The sequence below is a fragment of the Aptenodytes patagonicus genome, unplaced genomic scaffold (assembly GCF_965638725.1).
Source record: "Aptenodytes patagonicus unplaced genomic scaffold, bAptPat1.pri.cur scaffold_288, whole genome shotgun sequence".
Taxonomy (NCBI): Eukaryota; Metazoa; Chordata; class Aves; order Sphenisciformes; family Spheniscidae; genus Aptenodytes; species Aptenodytes patagonicus.
In genome coordinates, this window is record NW_027472210.1 from 27,631 (window position 1) to 47,198 (window position 19,568).

At 53.0% G+C, this 19,568-nt stretch overlaps 1 protein-coding gene across 1 annotated transcript; it reads right to left on the bottom strand.

The window, feature by feature from the left end:
- Window positions 1-16,635: 16,635 nt before the first annotated feature.
- Window positions 16,636-17,571, bottom strand: LOC143173791 (olfactory receptor 14C36-like). The gene has a single exon (XM_076363929.1). It carries the CDS (start codon window positions 17,569-17,571, stop codon window positions 16,636-16,638), a length of 936 nt encoding a protein of 311 aa, XP_076220044.1.
- Window positions 17,572-19,568: the final 1,997 nt, after the last annotated feature.

The following is a 19,568-nucleotide window of genomic DNA, read 5'->3' on the forward strand; positions in this document are numbered from 1 at the left end:
ATCCTCTGCTGGGTCATGTTTTGCCTAATGAAACTCAAGGACCACCAGAGCCTTTTCCACAGAGCTGCTCCCCAGCCACGCAGCCCCTGGGCTCTGTCACTGCAGCCTGTAATTCCCCTGCTCAGTCCTTGGCTCTCTTTAGAAGAGGTATGCAAGATTTGCCTCTTGCTTTCTCCGGTCATGGTGACCTTCCAAAATGTACCAGAGCGGCCCTACTATGACATCGGCTGGTCTCTCAGCATCCTTGGATGCATCCCGTCTCAGCCAATGGACTCTTAAGGGTTGACCTTACCTAAGTAACCCCAGATTGATCTCCATCCACTGCTTGGAAAGAGATCGCCATCGCTGCCAGCATCCAGCTGTCGGTGGTGAGGACATGGCGGTGAAGCCGCCGGGGTGGCGGTGGGGTGGCTGAGGAGGGGTGGGGGTGGTGCTCGCCGTGGGGCTGCCCGCCATCACCTCACCCACATGCCCTGCCCGCAGCCCAACCCCACAGCAGCCTGAAGGGTGGTGAGGAGGGGGAGGACGTGGCCGCCATGCAGCATCTCCCCCCTGAGTGGTGAGTTGAGCTGGGGTGGTTGGCGGGGCTGGGGTCTCCCCCTGAAAGCAGGGGGGGTCCCAGGGTTGCTGCTCTCGCCCCCTCTCTCCCCACAGCTACTGCACGTCGTCTCCTTCCCGACGCTGCCCGACCTGCTGAGACTGGGCCAGACCTGCCGCTGCCTCCAGGAGGTGTGCGACAGCGAGGCCGCCTGGCGCCACCTCTGCACCCCTCTCCCTCCTGCTGCCGCCAGCGCCCGGCCCTGCAAGAGGGCCGCCATCCTCAACTGTGAGTCCGCCCTTGCCAGTGGGGGGAGAGGGTGGCACTTTGTCCCCCAGCAGGTGACGACGTCCCTGCGTTCCCCCCTCCAGTCACCAAGGGGCTGTACCTCCAGAGCCTGGACCGCTGCCGGCAGCGAGCGCTGATGGCCTCCAGGTTCCCAGCCCGTGCTCTCCACAGGGCCCTGCGCTGGCAGGGCTGCTCTAATAAGACCAGATCCTGCGGTTGTCCATGGCCATGGCTCCAGGGAAGCAGCAGCCCCGATGTGAAGGTGGCAGAAAGGATCTGTCCACTGAGGCAGCGAGGGGCAGCCCCAAGGTCCACAAGTGCTGCTCCTCCATGTGGCAGCTGGGCTCATGGCTCCTTGACCTCTCCTGTGTGCTGGGGCTGCACCCCCAGCTCCAGAGGAGATCTAAGAGATGGGAGCAGAGACAAATAATATTCTGCTGGATTCTTTATTGTCTTTACCTGTCGGAGTTTCCCTTTGTTCAGTGTCGACGACGGAGCGGGAGTTGCGATTCCGGAGTAATGACAGATCTCAATATGAGTATGGTCATTCTCCTTTATTTACACTTATAACAGGGCTTATATAGTTAACTGCTATGGACACGCGCTACCTGCAGCTTGCAGATAGGTTACAGCCTTGTGTTCACGCGCATCTATCCTCTAGCAGATTGGCCCGTTCTTTCTGATCATGCGAAATGCCTTCATGGTCTTTATCTTGTTTTTCTCCTTCCAGCTGCACATTCCTTTCTCCGTTGTTTTCTGCTTAAGTGTCTTGTTATGCCGGGTGGTGCAGTGTTTGCTCATTAAAATCAAACTCAGGAATGTCCGTTAGTGAGACTCCCATTCCCACATCTCCCCCTTTTTGTTTTACTAGAAACACTGCTGAAACCGATCTTTCAATCATTTTTCGTATACATTGCAACAAACAGGGTACACAAAACAAAAATGCATATAAATACTATTACACATATCCCTCTTAGCTTGGCTAGTCCTTTTAACCAGCCATGAGGAGGAGCTGTCTGATACCCGCAAGTCTGCAAACGCAGCAGCCAGGGGGTCTTTCTCCCCGGTCACTCCCCCATCATTCACCGGAACGGATGGGGTGGCTGGGCACGCTCTTCATAACAACCTATAATTGGTTAATCACAGCTGTCCACGCACTCACAACACCTTTCTCATCGGTAGCTGCCGGCTGGTCTCGCCGATCTGTGCCTCCTCCTTATCCTGGGTGTTGTTCCGCTGTTGTTGTTCATCACGTAGTGAGGCTCCTTCTTCTGCTCAGGGAAGGATGGTCAAGGTCACCAGCCGTTTTTGTCAGCATATCCCTGCTACTGTTAAAAACATGGGTTGCTCATGGATACTAGATTGTGCCCCTGCTGTACCAGCCACTCCTGCACAATTCCCCCTTCTTGTTTTTGAGCAACCCAGACTTGATTAACAATTTTCATAATTGCTTTCTTCACACAGCTAAAAATTATACAAGAGCATATACTTATTACTAATATAACAATTAAAATGCGTAAGCTTTCTTTTATTAAACTTATTATCCAAGATGGCAGTTCCCCAAATATATTCTTAAGCCAGGTATCGAATAACCCCTGATCTTGTTGAATATTCTTGGTGTGGTCCTTTAACCATTGTAGCTGTTTGTGGATTGACTCCCCATGGTCAGACAGATTCATACAACACATCCCTTCAAAATCCTCACACCCATGTCCTTGTGCTAATAACAGAAAGTCAATAGCAGCTCTATTCTGTAAAATCGCATGATGGAAGGTATCCTGATCTGCAAGTAATTTTTCAATAAGCTCTGTTGTCACATCAGCCTGCTTTTTAGCCCAACAAGCTAATTTCCCTACCTCATTTAGGGCCCTCGCAGCTGCAGCACCTGGTACAAATAGTGAAAGGAAGACCTTTTCGGTGTCGCTAGGCAGAATTACGTCATCACGACAGTCTGGGGAAAGACCCGTGGCGGCTCTTTTTTGTCTTTGTTGTTGCCCTTTTCTTGTTATGGTTTTCCACCAATTTTCTCCCGGGGCCAACAGGGTCAATTTTCCTAAGTAGCATGGCCCTCCTACAGCATTTGCTGGGATACCCTGCCAGGCCCTGTCCCCACATATTAAAAATACCTGTGGGGGCAACGCCTTTGGGGTACCATTGTTCCAGATCCCTATTCCTCCCTTTGTTTCCGCTCCAGCCGCTCCTAAAGCATAGGTGTTACCACTGTCATTGGTACCACAAAAATCGCCCGCATCCTGATACTTGTAGTAAGATGCGTGAGAGGTGACATTAGTCCACCCTGTCCAATTTCTTGCCTGGTAGAAGTGGATACCCGTTTGTAGGGGTCCCCCAAATATAAAACATGTCTGAGTCCAATTTTTAGATGTATTTCCAACTCGCATCGACCCTAATAGTTCCAACTCCTGGGGATTCCAGGGTAGCGAGTGATTTAATCCTTTTATCAAGTTAGCACTACAGTTGCTAGTTGCAGTCACATTAGTACAGCTGCCAGTACTGAACCTGGCAAAGTCACCTTCCTTATATCCAGGCATACCTAACAAACAAGTCCTAAACGGCTCAGTTGCTGAGGCGAGGGAAAGGCAAAACACGGGCTGCCCTGTTTTATTTGCCCAGGTTACCCACATATTTTCCCTTGGGTTAATGCGATGTATAGTTGCCGACCCTGGGATTATTAAGATTAGCCCAATTACGATCACATCTGCCTGGCTCAACATTTTCTCTTCTAGGCGAATTGCCTTTCTCTTTTTTTTTTTTTAAATTTTTTTTTTATTTTTTTTTTATTTTTTATACAAACAATAATCAATTTGGCAGTTTCGTGAACTGTATTTCGTGTCCAGTGGTTATTAATATTCTATACAGCACTATTTCTTTCAGATAGCAAGTTTCAGATCACCTTTGTGCGCGCGTGCACCGGGCCCACCACTTCTTATCACAATGGTAACACTGACACAATACTCACGGTACACACTGTAGGCACTCTTTGGTTTTTTTGTTTTTTTTTTTTTTGTTTGTTTGTTTTTTTTTTTTTTTTTTTTTGTTTTTTTTTTTTTTTTTTTCTCTCCCACATATCGCCCCCCACAAGCGATCGACAAAATGACTATACGCTTCAGTGGCACCTTGCTGGATGGAGTGGACGAACCGGGTAAGGCTAAAAAGGCATCTAGCACCAGTTTGGCAGACAACTGCAACAAAGCAATAGGAAAAACCAACTGAGCATTAATATCGTTAAACCTTCCCGTCCCCGTTATCATTTCCGCGGTAATCCCATAGAGGGGATCCCCCTGCGTTTGATGCTGTGCCGCAGCACTTGCCGCCCGCCGTGACCATTCCGACCCCCACAACAAATACTGCGTAGGTGACAATAAAAGCCGCATAAGGTTTTGGCAGTCAGCAGGGCACATCAGGTCAGCCGAAAAGATCCAGATTACAATTTGACGTGAAGCTTCTGATTTTATCCCATACTGGGACACAGTGTTTTTTGCTTGCTGAAGGATTTTCCAATCGTGAGGTGCCCACTTATTGCCGTTATTCTCTTGCAGCACAGGAAAAGCACTCGCCCCCAAGCTGGATACCGCTTGCCACTGCCCGTCCAGCATAGCGTCTCTAGCCACTTCGCTCCAGCGTCTGGGCTGAACCGTCGCTGGTGGTCCAGAGAGGCAAGGGGGTAGGGATTCCCCTGATGCCCCGGACAGGTGTTCTATTCCTCCCCTCTGGGCTGTAATTGTTAAGTCCTGTAACTGTTGCACCACCTTCTTCAGGAGCTCATTAGTCCCAGCCATACTCTGTTCTTTGCTGTCACCCTGTGGTGGAGTAGACGCACCTGAAGAGACTCCTAGAGGCGGGGCTGTTGGCCACGGAGGGGTTAACGGAACCAGCCGCTCCTCCTCTCCGGGTCGTCGCTCTTCCGCCACCGTCTCAGGTGAAAGAGGGGCCCCGTTACCGCTAGTTTCTGCATCTTTGCAGTCCGTAAGCGGAGGGTACGTTTCAAGCAGTTCAGAAGCGCCGTCACCCCCCAGAACACTATACTTGGCTTCCAAGGCAGTTCGTTTGGGGGCACCCGACATACCTCGGACTGCAGACGGCCCAAAGAACCGAAACAGTCCAGATGTTGTATTCTTCGGTCTATCAGGCAAGGGTTCTGGGGCTAGCATTTGAGTGGCTGCACAAGCCACCTTTCTTTCAGCTTTCATGGCTTTTAAAGTCTCTGACACAGACCTCCATAGTTCCCGCACTGTTTTAATCTCCTTCTTTGACTTTTCATCCCCCGTGATAGTCTGCTCCCACATAGTATTGCCAAGCTCTCGCCACTCAAGGTCAGAAAAAATAGTTTGACTGTCCTTAAAATGTCCCCAACGTTGTCCTAATCAACGCACATAATTGTTTTACCGTTGTCTCGATCCCTCTCTTGGAGAGGATGCTTACGAGCAACACAGCTGCCGCCTCTGTTTCCATGATAGCGGTCGCTCACTGGGAGGCAGTTGGCCAGACTGCTCCGTTATCAGTCCGTATTAGAATCTGAAAAAAATTCCCCGGGCTACCCCATACTCTAACAAGTCAGGGAGTTCCTTCTTTAAATCTACCCCTTCTGTGCCCCGCTTCTCTAAGAAGCATTTGAGCAAGTTATACGCCGCTTGCCTGTTCATACCTTTAAAGAGCGCTCTATTGCAGCCTTTGCAGACTTCGGCGGCGCGTAGCTGGCGGGACAGCCTCTTTAGGTGCTCCCGGGTGCGGGGACGAATATCCCTTTCACCTCCTGCGCTGCTTACAGGACCGCACTTTAGTTCTCTACTGGCCGTGGCTTCCGGACTCCGCTATCGGGTCGCCGGGTCCCTGTTCGGGCGCCAAATGTCGTGCCATTTGCCAAAGCAGAGGGAAGGAGCAGTCACTCAATGTGAGGGATCAGCAGACTTCGTTTATTAGAATACAATCATCACACTTTATAGGTTCCTTAATTAGCTCATACATATTACAAAAGCCAAGCTCCTTATTGGTTGGTAGCCTAAATGCCAGCCTTTACATACACACCTTGTTTCTCCCAACATTTACATACACATCTTGTTTCTCCCAACACCCTGTTTCCTCCAGCTGCCGTTCCCTTTTGCTAACCACAACTTTCTTGTCGGCTTTATGCCGGAGTAAACAAGGTCAGTGTGTCCTTGCACTTTATTAGTTCTCACACCAGCTGTTTTCGCCACTTCTTGAGATCCTGCTGACTTATCAATTCTATGTTGACATGCCTCTGCTCAGCCAGCCAGTCTCCCACAGATCCTCTCTTTGTTTAGAGTGTTTCTCTAACAAATGGCATTGTAAAGAATGCCTCGCAGAGTCTGAGTGCCTTTCTTACTGGGGACATAACAAACCAGAACCTCCAGGTACAAAACAACCACCAAGTCACGTGTGCCTGCTGCTGGCTATCAGGTTCTCAGCCAGAAGTGAATGTCACGGTCAACAGCCCAGCCCTGTGCCTGCTGATGGCCAATCACTCCAGGAGATTGGAGACTAAAGTGGCCTCACACTCGCCTTCACGGCCACGTGCCTCCTCCTGGCCTATGAGCTTCTCAGACACAGTTGATAACATCATCACATCCCGAGCCATCAGCCTTCTTGTGGCCTATCGGCCGACTCGACAGACGTAACCTCACCATGGTCTTCCAAGCCACGTGCCTGCTGCTGGCCTTTCAGCTTCTGGGACTGACACGGCCAAGCTGTGTGCCTGCCCCTGCCCCACCAGTTACTCAGGTGGAAAGGAAGTGACAACCCATATCCAACGCCTCTTCCTGGAGAGGCCTCCCGCTCATTAGGGAAACGGCTTCCCACAATCCACGGTCCAGGCAGGTGCCTTCTGCTGGCCTATCAAGGACGCTGGCAGATGTGAGCCTAACAGCAAATATCCCAGCCATGAGTCAAGGGCTGACCGAGCAGCTACCTCAGAAAGAAGTGACCTCCCCGTCCTTTACCAGCCATGTTCGTGCTGCTGGTCAATCAACTCCAGAGGCAGAAGGGGCATCACAGTCACCTTCACAGCCACGTGCCTCCTGCTGGCCCATGAAATTCTGAGGTACCGCTGACCTCATCATAGCATTCCCACCCCTCTCCTCCTTGAGGCCTGTGAGCTAGTGAGATTCCTCACAGTCCTCTTCCACTGCCTTGAGAATGCTGTGGGACCTCCTGAGCCCTGCTCTTCCCCCAAGGGTCCAAACAGCAGAAGTTCAGGTTTGGAGAGGGGTTGAAACTGAGCAGTTGCATCACATTTTTTTTTCCCCTTCCTCGGTTTTGTTTATTTCTCTCTTTCTCTCTCTCATTGTTTTACTTTCCATCACAATTTATTTTTGTTGTTGTTATTATTTTTATTATTATTATCTTATTATTTCAAGTATGAAATTGTTCTTATCTCAATCCACGAGTTTTCTTACTTTTACTCTTCCACGTCTCTCCCCCCATCCCCTGTGGCGGGGAGGGTGAGCAAGCAGCTCTGTGGTGCTTCGTTGCTGAAGGTGTAAAGCGGGACAGGGACGCTCCCAGAGCTTTCCCACGGGTGACACTGAAGACACCCATCCTCTGAGACAAGAATCTGGAGCCGCCTGGAGAGCACGGTGGTTCTCCAGGGTCATCACATTCCTGAGGTTGTGTTGGGATGGAGGAGGTCGGCAAAGATGGGGACTGGGGCCTGAAGTCCAGGAGATGTGCAGACCTCCTCTGGGCACTCTCCAGTGGCTCCCCACCTGCCTAGAGCAGGAATTCCCACAGAGGGACACACTAGTGCAGGTGTGGCCACACCACGGCTCCCTGGAGGGGGATGAAAACTCAAGATGTCTGGGTGGCCATGCTCCTCCTAACACATCCCCCTGTGCAGCTGGCCTTGCTCATGGTGAGCATGCACCACTGGCTCGTCTGGCGTCCTTCGTAGTGCCCAGGCCCTTCTCCTCAGGGTCACTGCTCAGCTGGTCACGTTCCCTGATACATGGGGTTGTTATTCCCTGCCGATGCAGGACTGGGCACTTCTCCTTGGAAAACTTCAGGAGTTTTTGTTGGCAGAATCCCAGAGTTTCTCAAGGTCCCCCTGCACTGAAGATCCATTTTGTCACCTCTTCTTGTTTGCATGCAGACAGCTCACCGTGGTTGTGGTGAGCCATGACCACAAGATAACCGCATGAGAAGTTGCAGGGCACTGCAGGTAATTGCAGGATTTACTGGTTCTGTACTGACCAACATAGGAACCAGCACGACGACCCTCTTAGAAACACTTCATGAGGGCACAAAGCAAGCAAAGCCAGGGCCAGTGGGGCAAGAGCAGAGCTGGGCTGTTTGTCGAGGAATGTATGAGGATGATCAAAAAGAAGAATTTGGGAGGGGGAAAGAGGGAAAAGGAAAAGCAAAAGTTCAGCTCAGGATATGATGAGGCGGGTCTGGGGTAACCTGCCTGTCCGCCTTGAGTCAGTGAGTTGAGTGGGACAAAAAAGCCACACCTGAGTGGGTCACACTTATGTCTGCTTACCTCTGTGGTCCTGGGGAACCTGAGCGCTCTCCCTGTCCTCATCAAGGGAAGACCTGCGGTGGAAGGAAATGCACACTCACTCATGCTGGAAGGGACCTCGGGAGGTCTCTAGGCCAAGCCAAATCGCAGTCTGTGGAGAAAGGGAAATGAGGGTTGGGCTGTTTGCATGCCAGGCTGTGTTCGTGTGAGATGTATACCTGTATAGACACACAGACGGGACGGGTCCCTCCCGGAGCTGGTCTTAGACCTTCCACCTATCTAGGAGCCGGCCTCAAGATTCCCTCATCCCTCCAGGTCCCCCATGCACAGACAAGCACACACACACACACAAATGGCTCTCTCCAGCACAGAGTCATAGACCATTGAGGCTGGAAGGCAGCCAGCTTCCCCCTTCTCTGTGCTTCCTCTTCATGCTTGACCTTAGTCAGGAGCTCCTTTCTCAGCCATGCCAGCCTCCTGACGCCTTGGCGTGACTTCCTGCATGTTGGGGTGGAGCATTCTGGATCACGGAGAGGTGATCCTTGACCATCAAAGAGCCTTCTGCAGAATCCGCCTGGCCACAGGCATCCCCTGCTCCAAGGTTATCAAAACTTCCCTCCCTAACTCTTAGGACAATCAGTCTTTATACTATGAAAACGTATTCACTTTCTGAAGATGGAGATATAGCTCACGTTGTATACTGATTTATCACGCTTGAGTAAGCAAACTAAAGGACACCAGCTCATCAGAAGGACCAGAAGAACAGCCCTGCCCTGGAAATGAGGGCTTTGCTTCTCGGAACCTTAGAGCTGTCCATGAAGGCTGAAAGAGACCCCTGGACAACCAAGATAACGCCAGTACCCCAGTCCCTCTGACACACCTTTGAAACTCTCCCAGTCTCTAGCAGCCCAGATAAGCTACTATCAATAGACCAGCTCCAGGGACGCCTGGATCAACAGACAAGCAGCGAGAATGCTGATGGCTGAGGAGGCTGCAGAAAAATAGTTGCTTTGTGAAGTGTTACTATGATGGTCATCAGTACTGTGTGTGTGTTAATTAGTGATTAGTCAAATCACGTTGTACCTCAATGCTTGACCGGTATAAGAACCCTGTGTAAAACCACATTTGAGGTACCCCAATTTCGCTCAGACACCTCATGCGCATGAATAAATGCTTACCCGTGTAATTCCGTGCTTTGTGTCCGAGCTTCTCTCCTCGGACAGCACGGGCCAGTTGCACATTTTCCTAACACAAGTGACTGATGGCCACTGCACTGTGGCAAGGTCTCTCCCTTCTCCATGCAGGAGATGTAGGGCAGTCCAGGAAGACAAGGCACATCACACCGGGGTCTCCGCTCATGTGCCTGCCCTCTCAAACTGCTCTTTTATCTCTTCCCCAACCTTTACTCACCCCCTTGATTAGACAGTCAGGGAACAGACAAACAATTTTCACAGGGGGCCTCTCAGCAGCACCTTGTTGTTCATGGAGATCAGCTTCACCTTTGCCAAAGGCCCTCAGGGGCAGCAGAGACACCACTGAGAAAAACCTTGTTTCTTGCCAGGGCTGCAGTTCCCAGCCCTGTTTCTCTCTGGCCTTGGGGACAGCAGGATTTGCTCACACTCGGCACTCAATTTCAGCTTGAGCTTCTCTGCTGTGAAGCAAAGCCTTTGCACACAGAAGGATGTCGACGCTCGGTACCAGGTTTCCTTTAAGGCGAGTCAGAGCTTGGCCTGGAGCTACACCTGAGGTGCCACAGCCCAGATGGGCACCCATGCCCTCAGCCAGGGCAGCAGACAAGCGGAGCGAGAGCCTGTGCTTTTTGACATCGATAGAGTAACAGCCACAGCGCGGCTGGACAAGGCACACAGCGTGGAGTGCTGCACTGGATGGGTATCGGCTCTTCAGGAGGGACAGGCTGGAAGGATCAGGAGTGGGGTTCCCTGAAAGTGAAGGCTTTAACGGGATGTATGGAGCTCCTCTGTGGGGCGGGTGAAGAGTTTGGTGATCCCTTGTGAGGGAGGGTCCGAGGAGAGGCCAGTAAAAGTGGCCTCTCATGGTGGGAGATAAGGAACCCGCAGTCAGGGTGAGGAAGCGGGTACAGTCTTTTTGAAGGATCCCAAGGAAGCCTCTGGCTGTAGAAGCCTGGGTCTCCCTGGGGCCTGCAATGACCCTGGCAATTTCTGAAAGGGGAACACAGCAGCATGCACAGTCCAGGCGGTTCCTGGAGTGTCTTGGCACAACGTCTTAGCACAGCGGCCAGATGGGCCAACCAAAATAATGCCAACCTGGATGTGATACTTGCAAGGAAGGAAGAGCTGGTCAGAGGTGTGAGGATTGGCTGTCGTGGCCCTGAAATAGTGGGGTCCCATCACCCGAGGGGAGTGAGGAAGCGGAATGGAAGAGTGGAGACGTTGGACCTCAGAGGAGCAGACTTGTGCCTCTTCTGGGGAGTTTCAGTGGGGATCCAATAGTCAGCACCACTGAAGGGCAGCAGAGCTCAGTACAGCTGGTCTCCAAGGACAGCATCCTCCAAGCAGAAGATTTGTCTCTATCAAATATCTCTGTATCAAAAACCTGAAAGCGAATTCCAGGCAATCATAACGAGCTTTTCCTCCTTCAGGAACACTTCCAGAAGAAAACAAAGATACTGATTGGACACTGCTGGATTTAGGAAGAGTAGGTAAAGACAGACCTGAGATCCTCCATGTCCTTTTTGCCTCAGACTTCACCAGCAAGGTCTCCCAGGCCTTTGTGCCTCAAGGCAGGGCTCTGGAGGAGAACAGCCAACGGAGGACAGGAATGATATCAGGGGCTACTTGAGCAAACTCCACCATTACCAGGACATGGGAATGGACGGGTCACATCGAGAGGTGCTGAGAAAGTAAGACAATGTCACAGTGAGACCGCTCTCTGTCATCTTTGAAAGGTCATGGAGACTGGCGGGACTCCCTGACAGCTGGCAAAAAGTAGATGCTGCACGCATCTTTCAGAAAGGTCCAGGGAATGAGCTGGGGAGCTAAAGGCTGCTTAGCTTCACTTTAGATGGGGAACGTGTCCCAGAGCATGTCCTCTGGGATTGCATTTCTGGGTGCCTGAAGGAGAAGGTGACTGGGTGAACTCAGGGAACATGTACACTGGTGGTGGTCTGGCACGTGGAGGGCCGGGGTGTTATGCCATTGCACAACCCCATAAAGATTTGGCCATCTCCAAAAAAGGGACGGTATGAGGGAAGTGCCAGCAGGTGGGGCCATTGCTTGACAGCAAAGAGATACATGCAGCATCTGTCCAACTTATCCAGCCTTCATTGCTCCCAGCTCCATTTAGATATGAGATGTACATGTGAAATGTGTTAGAATAAACATGTCCTCGGAACACAGTTTCTCCATGCAAAGTGCTGGGATGAAATGTGGTTTTGGAAATGGCTGCCTAACCCTGTATTTCCAAAGGGGGTGAGAAAGTGCCATCAGCTTGCTGCTCCGTGTCATGTCCTATGGAAAAATTCATGAGACTTTACAGACCAGCACCAAAGATCTGAAAATGCAGACTTCCTGACCACTTCTCACACCCAGGCCTTTCCTGCATCTGTTTCAACTTCTGCCTAACCTCTTCCTCCAGGGCTTGACTCAGTTACCCACACCGAGGGGGCAACTTCCTCCAGGAGCCGTGGGAGCAGCTGAAGCCTCCACAAGGGACTGGGGAATGTGAGCCAGGACCGACAAGAGCCTTTCTGGAGCAGGAGCTGGTGGACAGGCAGGGGAGGCCAGGGCATCTCAGTGGAGACAACCCATTTCTCTCCTTGGACCAGAAAGGTAAGCCTGGGCAATTGCACCCGAGGTGTCCTACACTGTAGCAGGTCACTCTCATCCCTGTCTTCACCTACAATGGAGTCACATGTAACTTACCCTCCAGCGAATGACAAATGAGGGGATCTGCGTGTTGCAGAGACCACTTGAAGATGCTCCTGAGCCCCTGACATTTTGGGAGCAGTGCAGCTTTAGCTCGTCAAGAGAGAGCATTTCATTCCCTCTGCCTCTTTGCTTGCCTCTGGGAATGGAGGGAGCTTGTGACTCCAACGTGTGACTCACTGTGTGCAGAGAGCGACTATGGACAGAGTCCGGGGCAGGGAGAGTTTTGGGGGGTCTTGGGGTGATCTGTGCTTGACACAACAATGGGTTTGCGATTAGCCTAAGGCCGTCCAGAATGGAAAGTGAACTTCGGTGGAGGTAACGTGGACTCACCACACAGCTGAGGAAGGTCTTTTGTTTATTGAACTCTGCCTCCCTTTGGTTTTCTTTGTTGGCAATTAAGAAACATCCTTCCGTGTCAGCTCCTTTTCCCGGTAAAGCAGGTGGGAATTGGTGCCCAGGAGCGGAAACATGCAGCTACAGACTTCAGTGGGGAAAGCTCAGGTTGGAACAGGCTGCTCTAAGTCCTAGTTGCCTGGTGAGAGAAATGGTGGGGTTGGGGCAAAGACTGTCCGTAGGGTGTCTGACATAAAGGGTCTTGACTTCCATATTCAGGCTCCATTAGGAGACGTTCAGGATCAATATTGTCTGGAGATTGCTGATATCACTTAATGTGTGTAAGAAGAAATACAAAGAAAAAATTAAAAGAAGAAGGAATCCTAACTTGTTCTTGTTTAGTATTGAAATCTATTGGCTTCTGAAATCTCTCAAAAGAACCCCATAAGAACTGAGGGATTAAGGAACACTACGCACAGACACTTGGCTTGTTGGGGCGTTTTGCATGTTAATGAGCCCTCTAGTGGCAAGATCCTGCAGGTCCTGGCAGATTGAACAAGCCTCTAGAGAAGTAAAAGTCAGCAGCAAAACTCGGAGTTCCTGAGGGTGTTGGCAGGCCCCACTGATGCCCATCACCGGAGAGACCGTGGAGGGCATGACCAGAGAAGATTCCCGTCCCTGGGGACTGGTGAAGCAGAAAGTCAGAAGCACTGGTTACAGGTGGAAAAGCCCATGTGGAGGTGGCTCTGAAAGCCTTTGATGCATTTCCTCAATCAAGAGAGCAAAGGCCTGAGCCCTGTCCCCTGGGAAAGGGGATTCTTCCCTCATGGGAGTCTCGGGGCTTTTCCTGGGGGCGGTGAGAGGTGGGGGTGTGCAATGCTGAGTGCAGGACAGCGGTAGGACACCTCCCAGCCTCTGTGGAGGTGAGGAGGCCACAAGGCACTGGGAACATAAGGAACTGCTGTCCTCTCATGGGCCCCACTGGAAGAAGCAGGAGCCATAGTTGAGAGGACAAGGATCTCAGTTCTGTTGGGGGCTGTCCCAGCCCCACCAAGGCCCTTGCTTGTCCCCACCACAGGCTGTCCTACACTCTCCTATACCTGTGCCTGCTTCCTTGAAACCTTTAACCACCCCCTTGCTTCCCTGCCTCACTCTGAGCCGGGATCTCCCAAACTGGTGTCCCTGTACGCTCACTGGTTGTGTCTTCAAACACAATGTTTTCTGAGGATGTGCCAGTGCCTGTGAGTTCCCAACAACTCACCCAGTTTCTTCCAAAGCCCTGCTAATGCTCCCCTAGCACCCAAGATGTCTTAGCCCCAGGCTTGTTTGAATCATTACACCATATGCCAGCGCTGACCTGCGCAGCCTCCTTCTTCTGCTGCCTCAACTTATAAGAAATCAACCTACTTCAATTCAGGATGACCCCCACCCTACACTTACCCATGCTAGTTCAGGTCTCCTTCCTACCCTTAGCACACTTGTTGCTACACATATACCGCTCCCTCACCTGCACTCCCATGTGTCTCACAAATCCTTCCCTCTTCCCCTGCACTGACAGAACCTCATCCCAGGAGGTCTGGGCTTCCTCCAGGCTCACGGATGTTTCCTGAGCTCCGTCCCAGCGTGGGGACTGAAGGAGAAAAAGAGGGCAAGGTCCTTCCTGCCATATTCCCGGGGGAAACATTCTCTGCGTCTCCTCTGCCAACAGCCATCAAGTGCCTTCCCTTTCTGGACTCTGACATGGTTGTGAGGATTTGCTAAAGCCAGCAGCCATCACTTGGATTCTCACTGATGGGCCCCGACTCTCTCTCCCAGACCTCCACACGGGCAAGCACTGCTGCTCAAGGCCGCTTACGCTTCAGAAGAGGCCTTGAGCTTCCTGGATCGGCCTGGTGCTTACCAACTACCTTCCTGGCTCCCTCCAGCGCTCATGGTGAGCTTTCTTGTCCATAGCAGGGCCTTTATGACCCTCTTTTATGAAATCATTCTCCTTTTATGATCTTCTGTGCAGAAAGAGTAGTCACAGGAAGGCATCAAACACCCCAGAAGGGCTGCCAAGTGAAGTGCCAGTAAGAACCAGGTGAGCAACACCCACGGCTGTGGCTTCCTTGCAGGGAGTCCCTCCTCAGAAGGGGAGCCAGCCTCTGCCAGCCTGGGGAGGGCAATCAGCAGTGGCCATGCCACCTGGGAACACAAAGGGTGTCTTTTGCAAGACCGCCCTTCATCTGAACCGCTTTAGATCTGTACTTTGGGATTGGGTATCATGCTGTATATTGCAAATACTGATCTAATTGGCATTGCCCTAAGTGGCTACCACAGGTGCCCACTGCTCCACTGCCGGTATTTATATTTAGGGACATTAATGCCTTTGTTGTTGTTGATGTTGTTGCAGATACTGGTATTCTTGGGGAAATCGCACCAACTCTTGAAGGGTAATGGAAGGATTACCATCTTAGTGGCCCTCCGGTGAAGTGGCTCCTCTTTGCCAGTGTCTCACTGTCATTGCCCAGGGTCTAAACCTGGGCAAGTATTCTGGGTGTGGTGTCAAAAGCGCTGAGCAGAGGGGGATAATCGCTTCTTCTGGCTGTGGTCCTGCTCAAAGAGCCCAGGATCCTCTGCTGGGTCATGTTTTGCCTAATGAAACTCAAGGACCACCAGAGCCTTTTCCACAGAGCTGCTCCCCAGCCACGCAGCCCCTGGCCTCTGTCACTGCAGCCTGTAATTCCCCTGCTCAGTCCTTGGCTCTCTTTAGAAGAGGTATGCAAGATTTGCCTCTTGCTTTCTCCGGTCATGGTGACCTTCCAAAATGTACCAGAGCGGCCCTGCTATGACATCGGCTGGTCTCTCAGCATCCTTGGATGCATCCCGTCTCAGCCAATGGACTCTTAAGGGTTGACCTTACCTAAGTAACCCCAGATTGATCTCCATCCACTGCTTGGAAAGAGATCGCCATCGCCGCCAGCATCCAGCTGTCGGTGGTGAGGACATGGCGGTGAGGCCGCCGGGGTGGCGGTGGGGTGGCTGAGGAGGGGTGGGGGTGGTGCTTGCCGTGGGGCTGCCCGCCATCACCTCACCCACATGCCCTGCCCGCAGCCCAACCCCACAGGAGCCTGAAGGGTGGTGAGGAGGGGGAGGACGTGGCCGCCATGCAGCGTCTCCCCCCTGAGCTGGTGAGTTGAGCAGGGGTGGATGGCGGGGCTGGGGTCTCCCCCTGAAAGCAGGGGGGGTCCCAGGGTTGCTGCTCTCGCCCCCTCTCTCCCCACAGCTACTGCACATCGTCTCCTTCCCGACGCTGCCCGACCTGCTGAGACTGGGCCAGACCTGCCGCTGCCTCCAGGAGGTGTGCGACAGCGAGGCTGCCTGGCGCCACCTCTGCACCCCTCTCCCTCCTGCTGCCGCCAGCGCCCGGCCCTGCAAGAGGGCCGCCGCCCTCAACTGTGAGTCCGCCCTTGCCAGTGGGGGGAGAGGGTGGCACTTTGTCCCCCAGCCGGTGACGACGTCCCTGCGTTCCCCCCTCCAGACACTGAGAGGCTGTACCTCCAGAGCCTGGGCCGCTGCCGGCAGCGAGCGCTGATGGCCTCCAGGTTCCCAGCCCGTGCTCTCCACAGGGCCCTGCGCTGGCAGGGCTGCTCTAATAAGACCAGATCCTGCGGTTGTCCATGGCCACGGCTCCAGGGAAGCAGCAGCCCCGATGTGAAGGTGGCAGAAAGGATCTGTCCACTGAGGCAGCGAGGGGCAGCCCCAAGGTCCACAAGTGCTGCTCCTCCATGTGGCAGCTGGGCTCATGGCTCCTTGACCTCTCCTGTGTGCTGGGGCTGCACCCCCAGCTCCAGAGGAGATCTAAGAGATGGGAGCAGAGACAAATAATATTCTGCTGGATTCTTTATTGTCTTTACCGACACAGGGAGCCCGGCTCCATATGTACATGAGGTCTTTTGGGTCAGAAAACACTGCTAGAGGGGGAAGAATATTAGTATTTAAGTAGAAGGAATACATGAAGAATAATAAACCAAGAGAAAAACAAGGCACATATGAGCAAAAGAGCATCCGAGCTTTTCCTGAGGATGATGGACACCTTATTGATGCTGCAGTAGTCCGTGTTCACAGAGTTTGCGCAGGGCATCCTTGATCTCCTTGTTCCTCATGCTGTAGATGAGGGGGTTCACTGCTGGAGGCACCACCGAGTACAGAAACGACACCACCAGGTCCAGGGATGGGGAGGAGATGGAGGGGGGCTTCAGGTAGGCAAACGTGCCAGTGCTGAGAAACAGGGCGACCACGGCCAGGTGAGGGAGGCACGTGGAAAAGGCTTTGTGCCGTCCCTGCTCCGAGGGGATCCTCAGCACGGCCCTGAAGATCTGCACATAGGACACCACAAGGAAAACAAAACACCCCAGATATAAATAGACACTAACCACAAGAAGCCCAACCTCCCTGAGGTAGGAGTCTGAGCAGGAGAGCTTGAGGATGTGAGGGATTTCACAGAAGAACTGGTCCAGGGCATTGCCTCGGCAGAGTGGGAGTGAAAATGTATTGGCCGTGTGCAGCAGAGCATGGAGAAACGCACTGCCCCAGGCAGCTGCTGCCATGTGGGCACAAGCTCTGCTGCCCAGCAGGGTCCCGTAGTGCAGGGGTTTGCAGATGGCAACGTAGCGGTCGTAGGCCATGACGGTGAGAAGGAAATACTCAGCTGAGGTAAAAAAGACAAATAAAAAGAGCTGGGCAGCACATCCTGGGTAGGAGATGGCCCTGGTGTCCCAGAGGGAATTGGCCATGGCTTTGGGCAGAGTGGTGGAGATGGAGCCCAGGTCGAGGAGGGAGAGGCTGAGGAGGAAGAAGTACATGGGGGTGTGGAGGCGGTGGTCGCAGGCTACGGCGGTGATGATGAGGCCGTTGCCCAGGAGGGCAGCCAGGTAGATGCCCAGGAAGAGGCAGAAGGTCAAGAGCTGCAGCTCCCGCGTGTCTGCAAATGCCAGGAGGAGGAACTCAGTGGTGGAGCTGCCATTGGACATCTGCTGCTTCTGGGCATTCAAACTGCCAAAGGAGATAAACCAGAAAAATTCAGAGAAGCTTCTCTGAGCAAAACTTAATTCATTCATTGTGAAACACCCGAGGGTGCTTTTCTTGCCTGGGGGACTGTTCTGCAGCTCCGAGGCTTCAGCTCTGGTTTGTGCTGGCTGAGGGCGCGGTGCACAGCAGTGCCCTCTACCCGTGGGCTCCTTCAGGGTCAGCCCTGCTTTACAGCAATGACACATGGAGGTAGCAACAGCCCAGATAATTTGGAGGGAGGGTTCCCGGGGAGGAGTTCCCTGGGCTGCACCAGAGCGGAGGGTAAAAAGCTCAGAAGGATGCTTTCTTCCACAGAGGAGGGGGGGAGATGACGTGCAGCAAATGTGTCTCGTTACCCTGTGTTTTAGACTTCAGACCCCCCCATCCCACTTGGGAGATGTTCTTGGAAAGGGTGAAATCCCCCCGTTGCCCCTTTGCTCTCAGTGTAAACCTCCGTCAGTGCTCACGTCCAGGAGGGCTGCTCTGTCCATCAGCCGGGTGCCCAGCTGCCCTGTGCTCGCACCGCTCTCAGCTGGAGGAGGACCACACACAGAGGTTGCTCTGAAAAAGAAACCGGACTGTACTGGGAGCAGAGGGGTCCTGTTCAACGTGGAGATTTAAAACCACCTCTCCTTGCCAGCAGAGCTATGCAGAGTGTGATGAAGAGGACAGGACAGGGATGCTGATTCGCATGGGCAGATCAGGTGCTCTCAGACATCACAGAGGTCCGACAGGAGAGCGATGCCCTTCTGGAGTGATGCTCACAGCCTCGCAGGACTCCCTGTCCAGCATAGTCAGGTGCCTTAAGGTGGTGTCTGCTAAGGGAAGCAGCGTCTCATTGCCCAACCACGGACTGCAGTGTCTCCAGCCTGGACAATTAAGAGAGGGCTTGGGCACCTTGGTCCCATGGAGACACCTCCAGGGCAGCGCCCTCCAGGGCAGCGTCAGAGCAGGCACTCAACACCCCCACCCCTTGCGCCACACCACCACTGTTATGGCCAGGGACCCCAAGAGCAGGAAGAAGAGCAGCACAACCAGGTGGAGACTCAGGGCAGCCGCTCAGCTAATGGCCACATACAGGCCTGTAGTGCTGTGTGAGACGCCGAGGCTCCCCAGACATCCATAGCCCCGTACTAGCTACTCTGAGGAACATTAACTCTATCCCAGCCAAAACCAGCACACCAGGGTGCCCCTTCGCTGATGTCGGGGAGCGCTCCATGTCTTCCTGACTACAGCAGCCAGTCAAACACAGGCGGTACAGTCACAGAAAGACTCTGTGACTCTCCTCCTAAGGGAAGCAAGGAGAGGAGAGGTGGCCGGGCACTCGGCAAAGCCTTCTCCTTACCCAGCAGAGCGCTGCCCCTCCCAGTTAGCAAAATCCCAGGGCAGTCGCTCTCAGCCCCTTTGCTCTGCAGAGGCAAGTGGCCACGTGTCAGGAGAGATGCACCTCTGCCGTGCTAGAGCTCTGGCTGCAGAGGAGGCAACTCCTGCCCTGGACCACGCAGCCTTGAGGGCAGAGGCTCTGCTGGGTGGGAGACGAGACCAGGGCTCTGGCTCAGAGGAAGGCGTCTGCGTTGGAGGGGATGACAGGCAGCTTTCCAAATTCTCCCTCCCGTGACATTTCTGGTCGGAGCTGCGTAGAGCTCTCTGGCCATGTGTCTGCTGCCTGGAGCTATCCCTGCCGCAAACTGTTCCTCTGCCCTCAATTTTTCCCCTGCCTGGGATCACAGACCCCATCAGCAACTACTGTCGGCTCAGCTCTGACCTGAAGAAACCTCCCCGTTTCAGGCACTCTCTAGAGGTTCTCCCCGTTTGCAGGCAGTAAGGAGCAGGTCAGACAAACCTCGATGAGGGCAACAAAGGTGATGCTGGTGCTCTCCGCAGGTAGAGGAGTGGATGAAAGCAGTTTACTTGGCTCCTACCACACCCACTGATCCCTCAGTGTAGCGGCTCAGGACTC